Raw genomic sequence first — 9,986 nt, 5'->3', positions numbered from 1 at the left:
TGTAAAATAGCTCCAATGAGCCATGTTTCTCATTACGTAAACAACTGTAAATGAAATTTGTCTATTGTTCAAGGTCAATATGGCAATACGATGCTGATTCTAATTAGTAAACGTTGCAAATATTTTAGTTTAAGACAATGATATGTTTGGTCCATAACATATAAACAATATTTATATGTTACTGCATTTGGATGGGAAAATATGAACGAGTTTTTTTATGGAAATACTGCACGACATTGGGAGTGCAGTATATCCATTTGACAAAATGAGTTCATATTTTCCCATACAAATGCAGTAACCTTTTTATTATATGCTAATTTTCTTATTTTACCTAAGGTTTAATTATGCAAATAAAAAATACACCACACGAAACAAAGGAACTGATTGTATGCCATATTCGAAACTAAATACACAAGCGCAGATTCATAATTACACAACAACATTACAACATTATTACTGCGCACTTATCTCCGCCCAGATAAATTTGAACTTAGTCGCGCGCTAGACATATATTTCGAAATAAAATGTCATTTTGGTCTACTTAAAATTGAAATGTGGAGTCATATTGGGAATGAATGTGCATTGCAACAACTTTTCCATTGGATCTGGAATGAACATATTTTTTGGTAATTTTGTCGTTTCTACGAAATGTCGTGATTATGGACTGGATTTATGTGCCAATTCTACATGAAATACATTGGATTTCAGCGGCGACGGAGCAGCGTGTTGACATCTGCAAGTGTGTTTCTGTTCTGCCATTGACTGTTTGAAATCATAATGTGGTAAAAATATGAAGTCATTCAATTTCAATTTTTATGGAAACACTCACCTACTGGCATATCTAGTTGTTACAAAGAGTTGTCAGACAGAGAACCAAACTCGCCTTTAGGCTTGCGTATAGTTGAAGCTGGAGATAACCCACATACAACGAAGCGTTCAGCGTTGGAAAAGTTAGTGAATGTGACCTATTTCCCTTTGTGTTGAGGAGCACAATAAATGCAAGGAACACCCTGATCAAGCTATATGTAGATGAAACGCCCACCGGTGAAGACTTGCCAGAGTGGCAATACTTTTAGAATATGGTTAACCTGTAAGCAGTAAGTCATTATTATAAGAAAAGGTAGATCAGTGTAACCAACTTTTACTTACGATCGTTTCGAATGATGTATGGAATATATCGACCTTGTTAGATAAACACAACATGGTCAAACCCAGTGTTATGTTTATTTAATTAATTTTGTTTTCTTGATTTTTTTCATGATTCAAATAAGTACACAAAATGTTTACTTAAATTTAAATTCAAGTCCTAAACTTGTTCGTGGATTGGTGATTTTTTCCATTAGGCTGATTTGATTTTCCGTAACACTCTATTGTGACATAGGTCAAGTGAAATATGTATATAAATGATTTGGTAAACAAGTATACATTCCTTTTAACATTGCTCTTTGAGAATCTAGTGTCAGAGCTTGCGAATGTGTTCATATATAATTTGAGATGAATTATTTATTTAAATTATTCACTAGAATTACAAGGCTCACGTTGTCATTTTGGACTAAAACATTTCGGAATATTTAGAATTCATTCAAAGACATTCTGGAATATATCATTGTGGTACATCATGTCACTCAAGACTATTTTTACATCATGATATTCACGACTGTTATAATTCATTCGTAATTTTCTATACTTTTAGAATTGTAATGAAACACTTATAATTATTTGGGAATTGATTCAAAATACTGTAAGTGTCCTTTGAAGTTTCACTTTTTATTCTAGGGAAATAAGTGACATTTTGATTTTACTTAACTTGCTAGTTTCGCTTCTTTCTGTTGCATAATTTTAGACATAGAGTCGTAAAAATAGGCAGAGATTTGCAAGTAAAACAAAACTTTCACACGTTAAGCAACTGTTATTTGTGTAAAACTAGTCGGTTGTTAGAAGATAAATTCCTCTAGGTTGGTTCGCAATGATGCAATAATACGCTGATCCAGTTTTGCGAACATATAATACCTACAGCTGGTGATTTACATGGATGACACAATTTTGAAACTGCTATTCATCTGTAGTGTAAAAAAAAATTTGCTTTAGCCACATATTTTAATCTGTTGTTGGTCAGAATTACGCGAGAAACACAGACAATCGTCCATCTATATACCTTGCCTGGAGACAGAGATTTGTCAGGCTGACAAAACTTTTACACAACGGTTAACCTATACACAAACATTCATTAGTGTAAGAAATGTATGACACTGTGGCAACTTTTATATGGGATGGTTTAAAAAGATGTAAGATGCAACCTGGCAAAGTCAAATGAATACTGCAGAGCTAGGGCTGCTGATTCAGTAGATGTAGTTTCATACTGTATATCACCGGTCATTCGTGAAAACAATGCAGGTCATTGCAGTCTATATTCCTCGAGGGTGGTTCAGAGTGATTCAAAACGACGCTGCTCCAGCTCAATAGACGTACAATGATTACAACTCGATATATGCACAGATGATCAAACTTTATACAGGGATCAACGGATAAAAAACGTCATTAGTGTAAGAATAAATGGTCATTGTGGCCTACATTTATCTGTGATGATTCAGAAAGATGCGAGAACATCCCGACAACATTTTATGTCGATACAATGCATACAGTCAGATGTTTGTGAGGATAAAACTTTAATGCTGGATTTAACTTATAACAACGAAACAGTGAATAGTGTAAGATAGGCGGTTGGTGTGATTACCATTCGTCTTGTATATATGATACTGATGCAGTTAAAATGACCAAGTTCCATGAGCACAAAATACCTACAGCCAGAGATTGCCAAGTAAGACAAGACTTTTACAGTGGAGTTAGCGTGTTAACAACAGTCTAAGAAAATTACATCACTGTGACTGTAGGTTAGTTCAGAAAAACGCAGAAACTATCCTGACTAAATTCCATGAACAAATGTATGCCTACAGCTGGAGTTCTCGGAGAGATGAAAAGACGGGTTACACTGGGTCGACCCAAAGAGACAAAGTCATTTATATGGAAAATGTGAGTTACTGTGGTACTTTTCTTTGTGTTTTTTTTCAGAACATGCGAGTAACACCTAAAGTCCAATGAAGATATTAACTTAAAATTGACAGGAGTGGCACTAAAAAAAATTTTCACCGTCGAATAGAGACTATTGATGCCACCGCGTGCAATATAAGGTGTTACGTATATTTGATTTAATTTATATTTGATTTAATTTCTGTTTGATTTTATTGTTTGTGGGTTTTAGAATCTTTTTATTTTCTTTACATGTCAATGTAATGCAATTTTGTTTACTAGAAATTCAATAGTTTCCAGAAAATTCAGTTTGACCTGAATCTTTCCATAAATACCTAATGATAGAAAAACTGTTTCTATTTTTGACTTAGCTCCTGGCCTTGATTGAGGGTCAAGTAAACAAATTTTTCTCGCAGTAAAATGATTGGGTCTTATCAGGGACATGCAGGGGCTGCGTAGTTTTTATATGTAGACATAATCACGTGATCCTCTATTTCGCAATTAGGCATTTCCAATGTTGCGAAATACTTATTATTAATAGTGATGTTTAGAGAGATCCGAGAGTTTTGGGGTTTTTCAACACTTGATGTCAAGCTGCTTTCTTCTGTTGTAATTGGTTTTAAGTTTATGAGTTTTATTTTAATTTTTCGGATTCTAAAAGATTAATTCGTTCCTCTGGGAATATTTTGTGCTCATACAGAATTCTTGAACAAAAGACATTTCTTAAAAGATTTACTAAACCGGAGGATTAATTATTGTGTTTTTACAAGGAACTGTAGACTTCAACGCAGTACAGGTTACATCATACGTCATCGCCTTCCATCTGGATTCTTCATCGGGTCTCGAACTTGAAACCATTAGAACATTTCATTATTAGGCCTTCTAAAATTTTATTCGTGGATTATTCTTGGATTAGTTTTGGATTTGATTTTACAGTATTTTTCCGGGAAATAAATTATTTATTATATTTTTCAAAGCTGGTTGTTTTCACTCTTTCATGTGCTACTGTTTATTCGAGCCTAAACATGTACCATAAGATAAGGCGAACTAACTAGATCAACGCCAATAGCTCGCCATTAAATATTGCCATGCTTTTGATATTGTCTAACTTGAAACAGTATTTATTTTAGACCTTTCAGTCTCGAGTCTAATCGCCATGATTTCACCAAGGCTGGAGTGGGTCCGAGTGGACGTGATTTGAAGTTCGTTACAAATATTACGTGTCGGCTAGTTATGATAGCAGATGAAAAGTTTTGTAAAATAATTTTGGAAAATTGCACTGTAATCGAATCTGTTGGTTGGAAGCTTGGCTTTGTTATATTATGAATGGATCGAAAGACAACACCCCCATTAAATATCCATACCAAATGGACAATAAAGAATCAAGTCTACTGATTTTTGGTTCGAATAACGGCTTAGAGACGTACAGTAACGGACTGTCATGGGGTATCACAAATATTACCGGAACTTCCTTTATCATATGAAATCATGATTATTATTTTAAAAATTGATTGATATATCTTATTTGAATATTTAATAACTTATTAATTATACTTTTTCTTTGAACATCGTACCAAACACAAGTAAACCGTTTAATTGTTGTTCAGACAGGTGTAACTAGTGGATAGTCGTTACAGTAGGGAAACAATAACAGAGTTATCATTGAATCCATAGGTGTCGTGTCCTATTATAGTCTCTGAATACTATGTACACACCGTGGAGAACCCATATTTATCAGATAAAGTATATCTTGTGTCTTGCCCATTCAGTGCATTACAAATTAGCTTAACATACTAATTTGTTCATTTAGGTATCACGTTGTACAGCAGTTGATCCTTCTTTCCTCAATTACGGCAGATCTCGGCTAATATCATACTACTTATGCGCAGTTCTCTTGGATAACTTTTCAAGGAAGATAGATTTAATGGACAATACTGCAGCTCTATAAAGTTGACTAATACTTTAAAGACAGTATCCAATGAAAGGCTGTTGAGACCGACGCATAAACACAATGGAGACTAGTACTCTTTTAATAACTATAGTAATTCTGGATTCTATCGGTAGTTCCCTTGAATATACTTGGAGTGAGGTTGCAAGTGAACCTAGTAATGTGGCTGATAAATATGCTTTTACTACCATAATTCCTTTGCATGATCTCACACAAACCATGAATGTTTCGGTCGACATGGATTTGCTTTCAATTAATAATTTCGATGAGGCATCTGGGTATATAGACATAAGTGGATATCTCTCTATAAAATGGACAGAGATGATTTACAGTACTGCGTATGGTGCTGCGGCACCTGATACGTCCGCATTGGTCCTTGCCAGTACATTGTGGGTACCATCACTCGTGCTGACGAATTCAGTGGATGACGCGTCCGTAATTGGAGATACTTCATCTAAAGTGAGAATATATTTTAAGACCGGAGAGTGTCTTTGGGAACAGAGAGTGATTTTGAAGGCATTATGCACGGCCAATGTGCTTTATTATCCCTTCGACAAACAGGAATGTGTTCTAAAATTTTCGACATGGATATACACAGCAGATGAACTTGTACTCTCTGTCACATCATCCACTGTAGGAACTCAATCTTACAGTGAAAATGTTGAGTGGACACTCAAGAAAACCGTTGCAAGGTCTACAATTCTGAACAGCAAATCATACGTGGAGTTTGTGTTCTCCATAGAACGGAAAAGTGCATACTTCATGATCAGTATTTTAATTCCCTTAATTGTTTTGTCCATTCTGAACATTTTCGTCTTTCTCCTACCGGCCGAGTCAGGAGAGAGGGTGGGCTTCTCTGTGACTTGCTTCTTGGCTTTTGTGGTTTTCTTGGGCACAATTACGTCTTCTTTGCCCAAATCATCCTCTCCTCTATCCATGCTGAGCTACTACACGGGTATCATGATGGTTTTCAGCGCCGCTACCAGTGTCGTAGTCATGATCACCCTCAGGATTTACCATAAACCTGAGAACGAGCCTGTTCCCAATTGGTTGAAGATGATCGGTAATTGCTTACGATGTGTTCCATGTAAATCCACTGTCAGTCCATCAAAAAATGAGTCAGAATTAGCGTTAGAAGAAGACATCGCGCAGCAGAACATCAAGAAATCTCGGACGCTTTTAGACCGCGACGAGGAAAAGCCACAAGGCCAGGTGACGTGGAACTCGATTGGTCGGGTCTTGGACATGTTAAGTTTCATTGCCTTTTTGGTAGCAGAAATTGTATTTAGTATCTCTTATCTGCTACCGATCGTTCTGAATGCCAATTATTCCAATTGACTTTCTATTCCTACATCAGATGTATGGTGTTGGAAGTAAATGGTTCGGTTTCTATGGAAAGAGATAAGTCGTGTTGACGCTCGACAGTTTTATTTATTCAAGAGCAGTTAACGCTCAATTTCTTATGTATTTTTTTTGTAACGATACTCTCAGTAGACAATTTCAGAGTAAAGACAAATGAAACTTATTTCAAATGGGTTTCCTTTCACAATTAGCTGTAAATAGGGATTTTATATTTCATTGAGAAACGTGTGATGATTATATTGCATAAGATGAGGTGTAAATTTACAATGTTTCTACATAATTTTTATTTAAAAAATCATTTTTCAGATTTTTTTTTGTTTTAGAAGGTGGCGGGTAAAGAAGCTTAACATGTATTTACATTACTAATAGAACACTTATTGGATGACTGGAATTTGTCAAAAATCTTTTGCGAAGACTCACTTCTTATTTGTGCTTTATTTTTTTACATCTGCCAAGTTCAGGATCCAAGTATAAGAATAATTTTCGTTTCTTATGAAATTCGGCCACATACATTTTTCACGACTTTGCTCTCAACTGTCGAACTAACCATTAGGATAATTGAATACTTGTTAATTTGAAAATCTCAAAATTAAAAAAAGACATATTTATTTCAGCAAGGAAGCTCTCTCGAATTCAGAAATTAAAAAAGCGTGTCTATATATTTATTTGCACCGAAAGTAGGCTTCATTAAGGTGAAATCTGATACTTGTTTAGACATGTTCAATAATTTGCAATTTGCCCACCAATGTTGATATTCGAACCCAGTTCCGCGCACCAACAGTCCAACCCTCTCTACATTGCGCACATACCCTAAAAAAGTAGGTAACATAATTGTGGGTGTAAGCATTAGTTTGTAGCAGACACGTTCACATAAGGACTCGATTATTAATTCTCATGTAATACACAGTCCCTCCGATCTTCGCTGGCCAAGGTTCCGATAACCGTATCTACACCTTGGCGGATAGAACAGCTATATCGGTGCTTTGTCCAAGCGACATCTATTGGATTGCACGTGTTGCCTCCTTAGTATGTAATTCCAACTAACCAATAGCATGGTGCATTGTACATGGGCTGAAAATGGTGATGGCAATTGACATAAAAAGGATACTTTGTAAGTTTGACATCGAAAGTATGACTATGTGCCAGAAAGAAGCCATTACATGTCTATTTGAGTGAAAGGTACGTGTGCAAACACGGACCGGCAGTGGAAAAGTGCTTATTTACCAGTCCATTCAAGTTGTGTGTTCTCCTTGTCTCGATCACGTAGGAACGGTGTTCAAATTTGAATAACTTAACTTTGATTGGATGTGGTGGCTTGCCACCGCATCCGATGAAATTCACAGACCCGAAGCTCAGAAATAATATACTCGATATGCCAATGTGTATATAGGGTTATCAGAACCTTGGCTAGCGAAGATGAGTCCCTCCGGACTCAAATGACGAAAATCGAGGCATACGGTAGTATATTATAAATAGTTAGACCCAATAATTCTGACTAAAATGTCCACACTCCAGAAAGAAGCTTTTACGATCATACTAGGGGAATGTTATAAGATTCAATTCATGTAAGCGACCAACTGGAAATATTTTCAATCAAATTACACATATTTACGAGAAAATCTAAAAATAATTTACAATACTTTAACATAAATATCTACTAATAATATTCAAACAGCAGCAAGAAAATTAAAATTCCATGCTACAATCTGTGTCTAATAATTAAAATTCCAAATCAACAACAACAAAATTATTAAGAAAAGTTCTGCACATTATGGCTCATTAATTTTTAGTGCTTAGCCTAAAGATGTGTACAAAATATGTGTGTGTGTGATTTGGATTTTTAATGTAGCTTTAACAATGTTTCAGTCATATCACTAAGATGTCTGCAGTGTGGCAGTTTATAGTGATGTCTAGCACTGGGGCATCATGCCGCAGACATGTAGCATGATATCCCACCCAGTCACATTAACCTGACACCAGGCCGACCAGCCCTAACACTAACCTCTTAATGCTGAGAGCCTAACGATGCAGCTGTTAGTACCATTTTAGAAGTCTTTGGTATGACCTGACCGGGATTCGAACCCGCGACCTCCCGCATCCAAGGCGGACGCTCTAACCACTAGGCCACGGGGGCGGTCCTGTGAAAGAAGTACCCGTATTAAATACTTTTCATCAAAGAATTAGAAAATGGTGCATGACACATACGTCTGATTAATAATTAAATTTTTTCTATCTTCTACATTTTTTACCGGTTTTCATTTTCATCAAAATATCTTAACGTTATCTATTTATGTTTCCTCTAGTTCAGTTTTTGTCATTTCTTATGCAATTGTAAAAATAAATTGCGCTATATAGCATCTTGATAAATTTATTTCAAAATATTTGTGTATAATAGACGACCTCAAGTGAATTTAGTTTTGTATTCCACTTGTGCTACCCTCTCAAAAAAGGAAATCATTATCACTATTATTATTGTTATTATTATTATTATTATTATTATTATTATTATTACCATGAGCAAAGATTGTTTCATTTTATATTTATTTTTTTGCTGTATAGTTTCTTGCGGTTAGACATAATGCTTAAACGAAAATAAGCTACTTGTGATAAATAAATAAAAAGAAAACAAACGTTGATCGAATGACTGCTTGAATGTGCTCGAGACATTATCTTGAACCAGTCCTGGCATGTTTCTTCGCTCCATTATTTAAAGTTATCTTCCTTATTTATTATCTTGTCCATCACATTATAAATTCTCGAAAGTTATTTATCATTTTCATAAAATCTTATGCTTATTGACAGAACCTGCGGAAATGAGAAGGAATTGTTTATATTATAGATTCTGGTTATTTCCAAAAATTACTATCACTTGGAAATGACAAGGAATAATAATAATAATAATAATAATAATAATAATAATAATAATAATTCATCAGAAAGAAAAAATAAAATGAAAAATTAATTTTATTTTTTGACAATCGATTGGTTTTAAACCAGTCCAGTTTCATTAACTTTTTTAATCTTTTGGGTAAAAGTCTTTGCAGAACGAAAAGATACAAAAACGAAATTAAAAGTTTAAAATAGTACTAATTTAATGTCTTTATTTATTACAAATACGTAATAAATCTGGCCATTTCTGACAGTTGTGTTACGTATTAGTATGAAGCTTCAATATCATGACATGAGATTCCAAAGGTAAATTCAGGAGAATTTAATATTTTTATGTTTGAAACTACATTTCAAAGTTTCAAAGTTGCAAATACAATATCATCTTATGCACTGAATATTTATCTTTCCCTCTAATAGTTGAAAGTGTTCTGTGTAGCATCAGTTTCTTTTCGCGACATTTGAGTTGAAAACCAACTCAGAGAAATGCTACAAATGTGGTATTGATTTATAAGATTATATACAGGTCGGCTTTCCGTGTTTCGTGTCCTTAGACAAGACGCATTACTCTCACTGATTAGCAACAATTAACCAAAGTCTCTTGGAAAAACTGTTAAAGGAACTTATCTCAACCAAACCAAAACTTAAGTTGTGCATATCTAAATCATTCCACTCATGAATCTTCTGAATGTTTTGATTAATTGATGTTACAAAAAACGGACAATCATATATTAATTAATTATAGCTATTTCCTTTCAAGAAA

At 34.6% G+C, this 9,986-nt stretch overlaps 1 protein-coding gene across 1 annotated transcript; it reads left to right on the top strand.

The window, feature by feature from the left end:
- The first annotated feature begins 4,876 nt into the window (after positions 1-4,876).
- LOC149802637 (neuronal acetylcholine receptor subunit alpha-2-like) lies at positions 4,877-8,694 on the top strand. The gene has a single exon (XM_089951295.1). The coding sequence runs from the start codon at positions 5,039-5,041 to the stop codon at positions 6,311-6,313; it is 1,275 nt and encodes a 424-aa protein (XP_089807421.1). The 5' UTR covers positions 4,877-5,038; the 3' UTR covers positions 6,314-8,694.
- The last annotated feature ends 1,292 nt before the right edge of the window (positions 8,695-9,986 follow it).

Source organism: Sinohyriopsis cumingii, chromosome 3 (genome assembly GCF_028554795.1).
Source record: "Sinohyriopsis cumingii isolate HCF-2022 chromosome 3, ASM2855479v2, whole genome shotgun sequence".
Lineage (NCBI taxonomy): Eukaryota > Metazoa > Mollusca > Bivalvia > Unionida > Unionidae > Sinohyriopsis > Sinohyriopsis cumingii.
The sequence above is the reverse complement of the archived record's forward strand: the minus strand, read 5'-3'. Positions and strand labels throughout refer to the sequence as shown.

What these genes read in the sequence shown, in the direction of transcription:
- LOC149802637 (XM_089951295.1), top strand. Translation starts at nt 5,039, where the DNA reads ATGGAGACTAGTACTCTTTTAATAACTATAGTAATTCTGGATTCTATC.